The sequence below is a fragment of the Porites lutea genome, chromosome 4 (genome assembly GCF_958299795.1).
Source record: "Porites lutea chromosome 4, jaPorLute2.1, whole genome shotgun sequence".
NCBI classification, from domain to species: domain Eukaryota; kingdom Metazoa; phylum Cnidaria; class Anthozoa; order Scleractinia; family Poritidae; genus Porites; species Porites lutea.
Window position 1 is genome coordinate 35,364,196 of NC_133204.1, and position 15,342 is coordinate 35,379,537.

A 15,342-nucleotide genomic window follows, 5' to 3' on the forward strand; every position below is an offset into this window, starting at 1 on the left:
ATTGCAACGCAAACTTAACAACAAACTGCTTACACTGAAGAAAACCGCAAGATCGAGTTTTGACGCTACAGCAGACTGAGGTGTAGTGTTCCGCAGCCACCCAAGCTGTATGGACTACCAAAACTACACAAACCCAACATACCTATGCGGCCCATAGTTTCTTTCACTGGGTCCCCAACCTACCAATGTCTAAATACTCAACTAACGTACTGAAACCGCTGACTGACGAATCTAGACAAAAACTAGAGTCTACTGAAAACTTTATTGACGCCATTAAGAAAATACAGATACCGGACGACCACAAACTAGTGTCCTTTGACGTAAAATCGCTGTTCACCAGTATTCCTCTTCAACTAGCTCTAGACTGTACTGAGAACGCTATTAAGAACTCTACTGAGAAAGGTTTAAATCCAGGGGTCATTTCTAAAGTAGGTTTAGGTAAGAACTCTACTGTTGAACTACCACTACCTACAGACGTCATTATGGACCTACACAACCTCTGTTTGACCAGGGGCACCCAACGAGGATATAGTTTAAAACCACTTAACATAGCATTGTTGAACGTATTTTAGTATTTAATCGGTAGATATAGGCATATTTTTTTCCCCTAAAAACTTTTCATCTGTTCGGATTTCCTAGCTGAAAGTCTAGTGATCCGAAAGTTATAGGGATCAAAACTTACCTTTTCGAAACTTTCAGCCAGGAAAAGGCTCCCGAAAATTCTAGGTGGCCTTTTTTAGGGTAAATATCCGTTTAAAATGGGTAATTATACCATTTTGTAGATGTTCGAAAATCCTAGGAGAGCCAGGCAAGCAAGAAATTTTACAACAAATGTTCCGAAAATTCTAGTTCTCAAATCGTCTTCCGAACAGATATTTTCCCGAAAATTGCCGTTGGGTGTCCCTGTTTGACTTCGACGTATTTTCAGTACAACGGCAAACACTACAAACAGTTACACGGTACAGCTATGGGCTCTCCAGTTTCTGTTGTTGTAGCAGAAATTGTCATGCAAAACATCGTGGGAAAGCCCTAGCTACCTACACGCGAACTGTATCTCTCTGGTTACGTTACGTTGACGACACATTCACCGCCGTACACAAAGACGGAATCGACGATTTTCACGCGGATATACAGTTCACCAAGCAGATCGAAGAAAATGGTAAGATACCTTTTCTAGACTGCTTGGTCACTCGCGACAACAACAAACTAAAAACGACTATGTACAGAAAACCAACACATGCCGACCGATTACTAGACCAGTCTTCGTACAACCCGACCTCTCACAAGGCTACTACTATCAGGACTCTGACGAGACGAGCGCAAGTAGTTTGCGACTCACCTGACAGCCTGTAAGACGAGACTGATTATCTTAACAACGTTTTTAGTAAGAACAATTACAACACGGGCTTTGTTAGACGGGACACTCACAGTAACACTGATTCCAAGGATCAGACCAACTCTGGCCCTGTTACGACAGCGACTACACCGTACATCAGAGGCACCTCTGAAACTATTGCACGTATATTACAACCTTACAATATACGTGTTGCACAAAAACCGATAACCACTTTACGGCGACTGCTTACTAATGTCAAGGACAAAGACAAACTGGAGGACAGACAGGGAGCAGTATACAAGATCAAATGCTGCGACTGCCATGCTTCTTACATTGGTGAAACCGGCAGAAAGCTAGGCACGCGACTGACCGAACACAAGCGAGCGACGAGCAATGGTGACGTCAACAATCACATTGCTGAGCACCATTTAAAGACGAAACATCAAATTTACTGGGACTCTGCGAGATGTATAACGTATTCTACAGACTACTATCAACGTCTTACTTTAGAAAGCTGGTTTACTAACTTAGAACAAACGCCACTGAATCGTAGCCAACAGTTACCAGCGCCGTACAAACGACTTATTGACGAGATCAAGCAAAACTAACTACGAGAGAACGACTGGAGAACTGACAATTTGACTAACAATAGACGACTGTTTAACTGTGACAATAGACGGATCGAAACGCACCAATTACCAGTATAGGCAATTAATTGATCAGCCAACACGTATAACACAGCTCACATCATCTATTATTGATTTGTTTTTAACTAATCATCCGTGGAATATTCGGACTCCGGAGTCACCGATATCGGAATCAGTGATCACTGTCTGGTGTATGCAATAAGAAAGATTTGTATCCCCAAATCAAACCCAAAGACTGTAACGAGCAGATGCTTTAAGAATTTCATTCCAGATAGTTTTCGAACTGATTTATCTATGGTCCCGTGGCATCTGATTGAACAGGAGCATAATCCTGACATTGCTTGGGATATATGGCAACATATGTTCTTAGACATTGCTGATAGCCTTGCACCACTAAAGAAGAAGAGAGTGAAAGGAATCTCTTCCCCCTGGATTACTCCAGAGCTAAAAAGGCTAATGTTTCAGAGAGACAAACTCAAAAAATTAGCCTCAAGGTTCCCAACAGATGGCAATTGGACTTCTTACAAACACATGAAGAATAAGGTTAATTATGAAATTAAGAATGCTAAAATGAACTATTACAATGCCTTCTTCAAAGATAACCGCAGAAACATAAAGAATACTTGGAAAGGAATTAATAGACTAATTGGAAATGAACCTAAATTTAATAATATAACTCAGCTGGACACTGGGGATACTGTAAATACTGACCCCATCGAAATCAGTAATATACTCAACACACATTTCTCCAAAATAGGACCTTCCTTAGCCTCTGAAATTGAAGATACATCCAGTAATTTTACTGATTATATTACCCCCGCAGAACACATTTTTAATTTGGCAAAAGTATCATGCCAGGAGGTCTTCAATTTAATTCAGAAAATACCGAGTAATAAAGCCAGTGGTCTTGATAACATCTCAGCACGTCTCGTGAAAGAAGGGTCTCCCATAGTTACTCGCAGTCTAACTTTTATAATAAATCAGTCAATTACCACTGGAATATTTCCAAATGCTTGGAAACGAGCTAGAGTTGCGCCAATATTTAAAGAAGACCTCAGGAATGATCCTAACAACTACAGACCTATCTCAGTTCTGCCTGTAGTAAGTAAATTAATTGAAAGAGTTGTTTTTAACCAATTATATGAATATTTAAATAATAATAACTTGTTAACTGAATCACAATCTGGCTTCAGACCTATGTTTTCCACTGAAACAGCTTTACTTGAGGCTACGAATGAATGGTTATGGAATATTGACAACAGTCTCTTAAATGGTGTGATATTCCTGGACTTGAAAAGAGCTTTTGATACCATGGATCATGCTACCCTTCTAGGAAAGCTTAAACTCTATGGGGTCAGTTCTCAATCTCTTAACTGGTTCCAGTGCTATCTATCTGACCGAAAGCAACAAACGTTCATTGAGGAGTTCAATCTGATTTCTGTAATATAACATGTGGTATCCCACAGGGGTCTATTTTAGGCCCTCTCTTATTCACTATTTATATTAATGATCTCCCTTCATGTAATTTGTTTTAAAAACCCAGAATGTATGCAGATGATACTACCCTTACCACATCTGTAGAAGACCCATATGTCCTTGAACATAAAATGAATTATGATATGAATTTAATCCAGTCATGGCTGTCAGCAAACAAATTAACTTTAAATGTTAAGAAGACTAAATACATGCTTATAGGGAGCCAATTTAAGTTATCCCAAATAAATAGTGACTTCACAGTCAAAGTCAATAATACACCCTTAGAAAGAGTAATTAAACATAAATCCCTTGGAGTTCAAATTGATGAATCTTTGAACTGGCGCCCACACATTCATACCATTTCAAAGAAAATATCCGCTGGTATTGCTATCTTAAGGCGTGTAAGTCATTTTATACCATTTGATACTAGAGTGAATATGTACAATGCACTGGTAATGCCATATTTTAATTACTGTGGTGCCGTATGGGGTAATATCAATAAGGGACTAGCAGACAAACTTCAAAAGCTGCAGAATAGGGCTGCTAGAATTCTCACCTTTTCTAACTATGACGTTCGCTCAAGTGTTTTGTTGAATGAGCTCGGCTGGGAAAGGCTAGAATATGTAAGACTTAAACAGTTGGCTGTGACAATGTATAAAATCCATAATAATCTTTCCCCATCGTATCTGAGGCGGATCTTTACCAACACCTCAAATGTACATTCACACAATCTTAGAAATTCTGAGTTAAATTATTATGTCCCTAGACCCAGAACTGAGTCTGCAAAAGGGAGCCTACACTACAGAGGATCTGTTCTATGGAACAAGATTCCCTCAGAGATTAGAAAACTGCCTAGTTTAAATGTTTTTAAAACTTCAATTCAAGGGAAAGATTTTTCTAATACACCATGACCCATTGTAACTCTTATTATTCATAATGTAAGTTTTTGTATTTTTAACATTATAGTCAAACATTCCTTAGAGTATTTTAGTCTAGTTTTAAACACGATTCCTAGGAAGACCATGTAAAATGATACGATTTCGTGTATAAATAAAGATTGATTGATTGATTGATTGATTGATAACGAGTCTTCATAGCCAATAACATCACGGCTTAACTGACAGACGACCAATAACATCGCGACGTAATTGACCAATCAGATCAATAACCAGAGTAAAATACCATCAACTGACGTGATACAACTCACTTTGACTCTGAAGATGACTATTGCACAGGTTTTCGAAACGTCAGTCACTTTCAACAACAATCCTATTCAGGACTACGTTCACCCGAACGATCAAACTCAACCTACTTTTGAAATGACTCCTGGGTTCAAACCTTTCACAATAAAAATAATGATAAAAACTGGCAGTTTTATAATTTTCAAAAATGATTTTGGTTTCTGGAAAAAGAAATCAATAAAGCAAGTTTTCAATTCTAACCTTTTCAGCCTGTCAACAAATTCATAACAGTATTCATTATTAATTTGTTTTTTGTTTCCTTTTCTTGTTAAAACTGAAGTTGATGAATTGACAATACATTTCGTATGTAACGTATACCAGGATACCAATGTTTTTTTTTTAATCATGTTAATTGCAAAATGAAAATCGTTTCTTGACTATTGTATTTTTTGAAAATAAAGAATTGCTGACTGACCAAAATCATTTTATAGTGACGGTTAAGAGGAGGGTAAGATCAGGAGTAGGACAAGTTTTTGTTACATAACTATCGCCTGAAAACCGTGATTGTCGTTGAGCTTTGCAGCGACTTTAAAGTCCGAAATCACGGCGAACAATCCGTATACCCGTCCGTCAAATGCAGTTCCTTAAAAGCTACAGTGGACTTCACGTCAGCAGCTCAGAAGTCGACGAGCTTTTTAAGCAGTGGAAATCAGGTTGAAATTGAACTCTGACATTGTTAAGTCAAAAGTTGTCAGTAAATTGTCCGTCCTGACAGACCGACAGAAATTTTTGCATTCGTTTACCGAAGAGAGGATTTTTAAAATTTGAATAAAGACTTTAGCTTGATGATGGTGACTAATAGAATAGAACAAAATAGGGTAAACGTGACATCACTTGATGCTCCGCAACACCAAGAAACCACCAGGAAAAGAGAAAAAAAGCATTGCTTTCACACGAGACGAAAAAACGGATTTACCGAACGTCAAAGGTGAAGTCAAACGCGCGATAAAGGCCACCTTTGCACACCTTTGTACATCTTTGACGCGCGACAAATGTTTACCTTTGCCCGCCGTCAAAGGCGAGTCTTCAGGCGATAAAGGCCGTTTTTGTCACGCCTTTAACCCCTACCTTCGACGAAGGTATATTTCATTAGCATTTGTAACCCTACCAAAGGCGTCGTCAAATATGTCCTAGATTCAGGCCAAAGGTGTGACAAAAGCGCGGCAAAGTTATGTCTGTGATTAAAGTCAAAGGCGTGAAAAGTGTCGTCAAATGTGTCTGAGCCTCAGGTCAATTGTGTGACAAAGTTGTCGTCAAATGCGTCTGCGATTTACGTCAAAGGTTTAATATAAATTAATACCATTTGAACAAGTTTGTGGTCTAAACTCTATCAAAGATGAGGGTGAAAATATTTGTTAACAAAAGGTGGACTGCTTCGTACAAAAAAGCAGCTTTTTTTTCTTCAGATCTGCGTTGTTTGTTAGTTTGCGCGGGTGGAGAGAGAGTTTGCAGCCGCGACAATTTCGCGCCAAAAACAGAGTGTCTTGCTTGGGTTCAGTCTTCCATCGTCCAATTGTTGAGTCATTGTTTTGCGTCGCTATCATTACATCGTATATTGATCGATCGAGGGGAAAATGATCCACTCAACATAAGACAAAAAAACATTTCACTTCGAAAAAGTGCATATTCCAGAACATTTACAAAAATAATTGTAAAACAGCAATTACCATGATTACCAGCCCGTGTTCGGTATTGTCGTATAAATATCTTTAAAACAGTATTCAAATACAGCTTATTAATTTCCTTTCTTAATATCAATTTCGACATAAATGTTTGTAGAAGTAATTCATTGCACATTTGCTCTCACCTTTGACATCATTCAAAAGTGTAGCGTTCGTATTTGACTTCATTTTTGACTAGTATCAAAGGTGCGGTCACAGCCACTACACTTTTGACTTCATCTTTGACGTGCGTCAATGGCAAAGTCAAAGTTACCAGCATATTTGACAACGCCTTTGATAAGGGTTAAAGGAATATCAAAGCATTGACGCATTTGACTTCATCTTTGACACGCGTCAAAGGATAAGTCAAAGTTGTTACCAATTTGACTTCACCTTTACCTAGGTCAAAGGAGTAAGCAAAGAGGTTATATATTTGGCGACATCTTTGACGCGCGTCAAAGGTGAAGTCAAAGCCAGTACCATATTTGATGGGCGCTTTCTATACCGTCCAAACTTCAGGAAATTCGGTTACAAATCAAATGAAAAAGACCATTTCGTTAGGTCCGACAGGAATATTTGGGAAGACCTTTGAAAGTTGTCCACTGAGCATGACAAAAGGAAGGGGGGGAGTGTTACAGTTGTTGGGGTCTATGTAATTGTTAATTAGTCCATGAAATAAAAACCTTTTCCTTTTCTTATTTTCTTACGTGTTCTATGATTTCTTTCATAACAATTTCTTTTTCTCTAGGCCTATTACCTTCAAGAAGCAACCACCCTTGCAATTTAAGAATGACGCAGAGGATAATAAAACGAATTGAAAATCTTACGAAGCGTCTTTTAGAAGCCAAGCAAAATAACAACAAGTTTGAAGAAGGACGTGCCTGTTGCAATCTCGGCATTGCCTATCGCTCTCTCGGCGACTTCCAACGAGCAATAGAGTACCACGAGAAACACCTTAGCATTGCCAAGGACGTCGGCGACAGGGCCGGAGAAGGAAGTGCCTTTGGCAATCTCGGCAATGCTTACCGCTCTCTCGGCGACTTCCAACGAGCAATAGAGTACCACGAGAAACACCTTAGCATTGCCAAGGACGTCGGCGACAGGGCCGGAGAAGGAGGTGCCCATGGCAATCTCGGCAATGCTTATCGCTCTCTCGGCGACTTCCAACGAGCAATAGAGTGCCACGAGAAACACCTTAGCATTGCCAAGGACGTCGGCGACAGGGCCGGAGAAGGAAGTGCCTATGGCAATCTTGGCAATGCTTATCACTCTCTCGGCGACTTCCAACGAGCAATAGAGTACCACGAGAAACGCCTTAGCATTGCCAAGGACGTGGGCGACAGGGCCGGAGAAGGACGTGCCTATGGCAATCTTGGCAATGCTTATCACTCTCTCGGCGACTTCCAACGAGCAATAGAGTACCACGAGAAACACCTTAGCATTGCCAAGGACGTCGGTGACAGGGCCGGAGAAGGACGTGCCTATGGCAATCTCGGCAATGCTTATCACTCTCTCGGCGACTTCCAACGAGCAATAGAGTACCACGAGAAACACCTTAGCATTGCTAAGGACGTCGGCGACAGGGCCGCAGAAGGAGGTGCCTATGGCAATCTCGGCAATGCTTATCGCTCTCTCGGCGACTTCCAACGAGCAATAGAGTACCACGAGAAACGCCTTAGCATTGCCAAGGACGTCGGCGACAGGGCCGGAGAAGGAAGTGCCTATGGCAATCTTGGCAATGCTTATCACTCTCTCGGCGACTTCCAACGAGCAATAGAGTACCACGAGAAACGCCTTAGCATTGCCAAGGACGTGGGCGACAGGGCCGGAGAAGGACGTGCCTATGGCAATCTTGGCAATGCTTATCACTCTCTCGGCGACTTCCAACGAGCAATAGAGTACCACGAGAAACACCTTAGCATTGCCAAGGACGTCGGTGACAGGGCCGGAGAAGGACGTGCCTATGGCAATCTCGGCAATGCTTATCACTCTCTCGGCGACTTCCAACGAGCAATAGAGTACCACGAGAAACACCTTAGCATTGCTAAGGACGTCGGCGACAGGGCCGCAGAAGGAGGTGCCTATGGCAATCTCGGCAATGCTTATGACTCTCTCGGCGACTTCCAACGAGCAATAGAGTACCACGAGAAACACCTTAGCATTGCCAAGGACGTCGGCAACAGGGCCGGAGAAGGAAGTGCCCATGGCAATCTCGGCAATGCTTATCGCTCTCTCGGCGACTTCCAACGAGCAATAGAGTACCACGAGAAACACCTTAGCATTGCCAAGGACGTCGGCGACAGGGCCGGAGAAGGAGGTGCCTATGGCAATCTCGGCAATGCTTATCGCTCTCTCGGCGACTTCCAACGATCAATAGAGTACCACGAGAAACACCTTAGCATTGCCAAGGACGTGGGCGACAGGGCCGGAGAAGGACGTGCCTATGGCAATCTCGGCAATGCTTATGACTCTCTCGGCGACTTCCAACGATCAATAGAGTACCACGAGAAACGCCTTAGCATTGCCAAGGACGTGGGCGACAGGGCCGGAGAAGGACGTGCCTATGGCAATCTCGGCAATGCTTATGACTCTCTCGGCGACTTTCAACGAGCAATAGAGTACCACGAGAAACACCTTAGCATTGCCAAGGACGTGGGCGACAGGGCCGGAGAAGGAAGTGCCTATGGCAATCTCGGCAATGCTTATGACTCTCTCGGCGACTTCCAACGAGCAATAGAGTACCACGAGAAACACCTTAGCATTGCCAAGGACGTCGGCGACAGGGCCGGAGAAGGAAGTGCCTATGGCAATCTCGGCAATGCTTATCGCTCTCTCGGCAACTTCCAACGAGCAATAGAGTACCACGAGAAACACCTTAGCATTGCCAAGGACGTCGGCGACAGGGCCGGAGAAGGAAATGCCTATGGCAATCTCGGCAATGCTTATGACTCTCTCGGCGACTTCCAACGAGCAATAGAGTACCACGAGAAACACCTTAGCATTGCCAAGGACGTCGGCGACAGGGCCGGAGAAGGACGTGCCTATTACAATCTAGGCATCTCTTTTTTGAATTTAAATTCTTTGGATGAAGCTTTAGCTCATTGTAGATCGGGCGTAGAAACTCTTGACACTATTAGAGCCACTCTCATTTCCAAAGATGTCTGGAAAATAAGTTTTCTTGAGATTTGGAAATGTACCTACACCTGTTTATGTCAAGTTCTTATAATGCTCCAAAAGACGGACGAGGCTTTATATGCTGCTGAGCAAGGAAGGGCACAAGCCTTGCAAGACGCCTTGAAAATAAAATATGGCTTCCCATCATTTCCACATACGTGGAATAAATCTGAAGAAGAGGTTACAAACACTTCAAGAAAAATACCTACTTTGACGGCTTTTCTTCTAGTACAAAATGAAACAATTAATATATGGGTATTGAGAAAGGAAAGCAACGCTGTATTCAGGCAAGGAATGTTAACAAGTGCAAGTGTACACGAAAATTCATTCGCTGCTCTTTTGGAAGCTGCTTTGAAAAAAATTGGGGCTGGGGTCAATGTAAGATGCGAGAATCGGTCATTGGATAACGAAAAGGACAATGCGGCTCTAAGTACTCGAGACGATGATCGAATATTGGAGCAGTCATACAGGAATACCGACTGGTTACAACCACTGTATGATGTTGTTATTGGTCCCATTGAAGACTTGCTTAATTGTGATGAACTTATAGTAGTCCCTGATGGTGCTTTGTCTTTAGCTCCATGGGCAGCTCTAAGTGAATCTTTAAGGATTCGCACAGTTCCCTCGCTTGCAATTTTGGAACTGATAACTGCTTCTTCAGCTGATCACCACACTAAAGATGGAGTCCTGCTTGTTGGAGATCCAAGTCTGGAGAAAGTTACAAATAAACGGGGTAAGCCCATTCACAAGCAACTTAATTACGCGAAAAAGGAAGTGGAGATGATTGGTGCAATCCTAAACGGCCAACCACTTACAGGAGAAGCTGCAACAAAACAGGAGGTGCTTAAAAGAATAGAGTCAGTCGCTTTAGTTCACATTGCAGCCCACGGAAAAAAGGAAACTGGTGAAATTGCCTTGGCTCCAAACCCCGGGTGGCAATCAAAGAATCCTACCCCTATGGAAGAGGATTATATTTTAAAGATGTCTGATATTCAAGCTACTGAGTTGAGAGCGAGGCTGGTTGTGCTTAGTTGTTGCCATAGTGGTAAAGGAGAAGTTAACTCCGAAGGCGTCGTTGGTATGGCGCGGGCCTTCTTGTTTGCTGGTGCTCGTTCTGTGCTAGTGTCCCTCTGGGCAATCGATGACAAAGCTACAATGGAGTTTATGAAAAGTTTCTACCAACACCTGAGAGCTGGCGAAAGAGCTAGTCATGCTCTTCAGAAGGCCATGAAATGTCTCCGCGACTCGGGAACCTTTTCTGCCCCAAAGTACTGGGCTCCATTTGTGCTGATTGGCGATGACGTTACAATTCAATTTGATGAAAATCGTTGAAAAACGTAAGTAATTTTTTTTTGCTTTGTATTTTTAAGGTCTTCGGAAAAGAATTCGAAAATGGCAAAATTAAGGAAATTTGCCGACAAAGCCACCAATTGTATCGAATGTTACGAGAAACGTTGGATAGATTTCGGCGAACGTTTCCAAATTTTAGGCCATATAAAAACCTGTTCTTACTTTTTCCTTACCAAAAGCCGATTCTAAACTTCTTTCAGCAAAGATTCCAAACCTTTTCAAAAGCATTGCTATCGCAATTACTCACAGCATTACCAGTCGTCAACAGTTCAGTCATAAATAGATCTGAAATGGGAACTGAAAACTAGAAAACTTCTTTCAGATTAAGGGCTTTCGATTTATCCCTGAATTGAACAAATGGTTTGGAATAGCTTATGGAACAAATAATAATAATGATAATAATAATAATAATATAATGATAAAAATGTTGATGAAGACGAAGATGACGATGACGATGACCACGACGACAACGATGACGATGATGATGACGATGACAATAATTATGAAGATGATAATGATGATAATGTTAACAGAGGCAAACGAGATTTTTTTTATTTTCAAATGTTAATAAGAAGGCCTGGATCATGGTTTCGATTGGAAACAATGTTTATGTTTTGTTTCGCTAAATCCATGAAACTTGTTGTTTAGCGAAAACGACTGTCATTCAGCAAATGTTATCTAATGCTAACCCTTTCACCGTAAATACATTGTACAATAAGTACTACTACTACTAAAGCAGTTATTTCTCAAAGTGTGTTGATGCATTAAATATGTCTTTATTTTCAGGGTCGCACAAAGTGTTTGATGTCAAAGAAACTATGCGTGTATGTAACACAAAAAGGACTTTGCTTCCCTGCGAGCATAGATTTCTTTCTGATGTGGCATTTAACGTATATATTGTAGTTGGTGTCGCTTGGCAGTCGTGTAGTTGTTTTTTTCTTTTTTACTCCCCGAATGGGCCTCGTAGTGGGGACTTTGCGTAGGAGGCAGACTACTGAGTGACAATGTTCTTTGCTAATGTTTTTGTTTTTATAACTTTGAAAGAAAGTTCAGTTTTCACACATATCGAAAATGACATGCACTATACTGTAGAAAACTGCGAGGTTACACGAGTGAATTTTTTTCTGAATACTCTGGGACTGGGGGGGAAACTGACAGGTCTGCAATTGTCTTTGTCCGTAGTTTCATCCTTTTGTGGAAAGGGGTGACATTACTCGTTGCACAGAGTATTTGCTTAACTATATATGTGCAACCTTTGTTATTTTGGCTGCTTTTGATTGTCACTTTTCAACCAATATGATTTTAAAAGGAGAAATGCATTATTTACAAATCCTTCTGAAACTGAATACTCTGGGACAATGACTGTTTTATGTGGGGGATGCGAGAGTAAACCACTGTTGTTCCCTTCCTAAGCATTACTAAACAAGGCAGAATTAGGCATATAATTAAAAAATAATTTTTTAAAAAAATAATTTGTTCCCTCCCTCATTGTTTTGAAACATGTAACTCCTCAGTGTATTGCTTTTGTAGTTTATGCGTATGATTTGTAGAAGTTCAGGTTTCACTTTTCACGTACAGCCTCCCCTGATTTCTCAAAATTTTACTCCATGGACATGTTAAATGATTTGACGTTTATTTATTTGTGTGAGAAGCATAAGGCTTGCAGCGTTCGCATTAATGTACAATGAGAAACCAGGAAAGTTGTGAAGACTATTGGTGGGTTTATTTTGCTATATATTCAGTTTTATATATTGTCTTCAGTATTTTATTCAAAAGTAACAGGGGCACCCAACGACAATGTTCGGAAAATATCTGTTCGGAAGACGATTTGAGATCTAGAATTTTCGGAACATTTGTTGTAAAATTTCTTGCTTGCCTGCCTCTCCTAGGATTTTCGAACATCTAAAAAATGGTATAATTGGCCATTTTTAACGGATTTTATACTTAAAAGGTCCCCTAGAATTTTCGGGAGCCTTTTTTGTGCCTGAAATTTTCAGAAAGGTAAGTTTTGATCCCTATATTTTTCGGATCACTAGACTTTCAGCTAGAAAATCCGAACAGATGAAAAATTTTTAGGGGATAAAAATATGCCTATTCTACCGTTTAAATACTAAAATACGTTTAACAATGCTATGTTTAAGTGGTTTTGAACTATATTCTCGTTGGGTGCCCCTGAAGTAACTGAGTTTGTTTAAGCATGTGGTCATGACTGTTTGAAGCTTGGTTTGGAAGTGTGTTTCATATGACTGATTGCAAAATATTTCGTCCTTCCTCAAATAAACATATTGATGTTTTTTTTTTTTAATTTTTGCCAGTTTATATAACAAGCAAGTTGCAATTGGTGTGATGTCTTATCGACTTTACCGACCTAATAAGATGTAGATGTGAAGCCAATTCACTGGCAAACAAGTAACGAATTTAGCCCTTCTGACCGAGGATATACGGTAATTAGGTTTCTAATCATTAAAGTTTGGAATGAAATTAACCAAAATGTATGATATCATTATAGTTCCTAGCAAGGCATAAAAAGCCCCAATAATAATGTTTGAATATCGTACCAATTGCAATAACCACGCATATTTGTGAGCAGGCTTTTAGAGCGATTTTACTTGGCTCCATGAAACAGTTAATAACAACTAGTGCAAAATAACTACAAATACAAACAAGAGCACAATAGAATTAAATGCATAATAGTGCGTAGCATTCTACTATCTATTTCACCGGTTCAGTTAAATCACTCTAACTATAGCGCTGATTAAATTTCAAATGGCATTATGGCACTCACAAATTAGTTATCAGTAACTTCGTTATCATGCTCTTGTACTTCAGCGAGACTTAACAAGCACGCTAGGAACGAGGTTGATTTATCATAAATCACTGCGCATGCAAAGAGGCCAGGTTCGAATTATTAAAATTCATACTTGCCACCCGAGACTGATGTACCAGCTCTCCTAACCCTAAAAGTCAATTGGTTCGATACCCTAACTGTGAAACAATAGGAAATATTGATAAACGATGTGTCGTTGTTTTCTGCTACTAATGAGGGAACACCTTACGAGCAGCTCTTACATCACTGAAGCATTAGCCAATGAGATTCAGAGAAATTATTCATTTCTTTTGTTTCAATTCCCCTTAGCCTCGGAGTTAAGTGTGAATTTTGATATTCGAAACTGGCCTATCCCATTACATCTGAGAGGTTTAGGAGACACTAAGCTGCACCGCCACTATGAAGAGCTTTGGCGAATGTGCGTGTTTTGGATTATCAGTCATTGAATATTGTAAAAAATTGTTGTGTGGTATTGTTTTAAATAAACGAGAAGCGTTTATGTTGTGAAGCAATTTATCTTTGGTCTTCATGTAGCGTTTAGTAAACTGACTCATATTTAAGTTTTGCACACCTACTCCAAACAATATGGGTAAGCAAGATTCTATGTAGTTTGATCAAAGTAGTGGTGTCTCAGCTCAGTATATTGGTTAGTTTTGAAAAGATGAAAGAAAAAATGTTCAAATTGATGTGAAAATTTTAAAAGACTAGTAAATGATGATCAGAAGTGGAAACCTTTTCCATATATAATTATATTACAGCGTGGGTATGGCTTAAATGGCAGACATAATGTAATTTATGTCAAGGCATGATACTCACATGATAACACGTTAGGTCAGGCTGTACCAGGTACTGCAAATCTAGCCAATGAGGTTAAAGGGCTGTGTCAGGGTTAAGTAAGTATATTGAGGTATTTTACCAGTAATTCTTCCTTCTTTCCCTCGTCCTCAACTCGGTCAGATCTCGAGCAAAATCTTTCCCTCCTCCTCCCCTTTCACCTGCCTGCGGGTTTTTATTGTTAACGGTATTTCCTATTTCTTCTTTTTTCATTTTCTTATTTAGTTGTGTAGTTTGTGGCGGATTTTTGTTGCCCCATTTTTTACCAGTAGGTTAATCGGTTTACATATATCGATGTGTTATGATTCTGTTAGCTTTGATTTCATTTAACAGCTGCCACAACCGTGGCCAGATTTATCCAACACAGTTGTTTGTTTAAATTTTAATTCTGTTCCTTAACGGAAAGTACGTAACCGGAAATGCAAGCAAAGCTCGCGCAGAGTTGGGCCTTGTTTTGAACACATGCCTTGATATAAATAAAGGTTTATATGCAACAGACGGTCAAAAGTTGCTTTTTGACGAAGAAGTCTTCTCACTAATAAAACACGTGCCGTAAATGTCACAGAACCCGTGCTAAGATGAAAAAAAGCTTTTGGATTCTTGGAGGAGACGGACTAAATCTCAAACCAAACCACAGAAAAGCTCAAAATTTAATTTTGTCTGGGAGATTTTTTGACCCGTACGGGAGACCATGAGAACACTTCCCGTATCCGGGGATTCCTGGATAATCCTGGAGAGTTGGAAGAGATTCTTAGAGGCAATGTCAAACCAACGCTCCAAGGAACAACTCGAAATT

At 40.4% G+C, this 15,342-nt stretch overlaps 1 protein-coding gene across 1 annotated transcript in view; it reads left to right on the top strand.

Moving 5' to 3' along the window:
- Positions 1-10,869, top strand: part of LOC140934582 (uncharacterized) — a 466,993-nt gene extending 456,124 nt beyond the window's left edge. Inside the window, exon 3 of the mRNA XM_073384182.1 lies at positions 7,236-10,869. Coding sequence (XP_073240283.1) covers positions 7,236-10,867 — 3,632 coding nt within the window. The 3' untranslated portion in view covers positions 10,868-10,869. The remainder of the gene's footprint in view (positions 1-7,235) is intronic.
- The last annotated feature ends 4,473 nt before the right edge of the window (positions 10,870-15,342 follow it).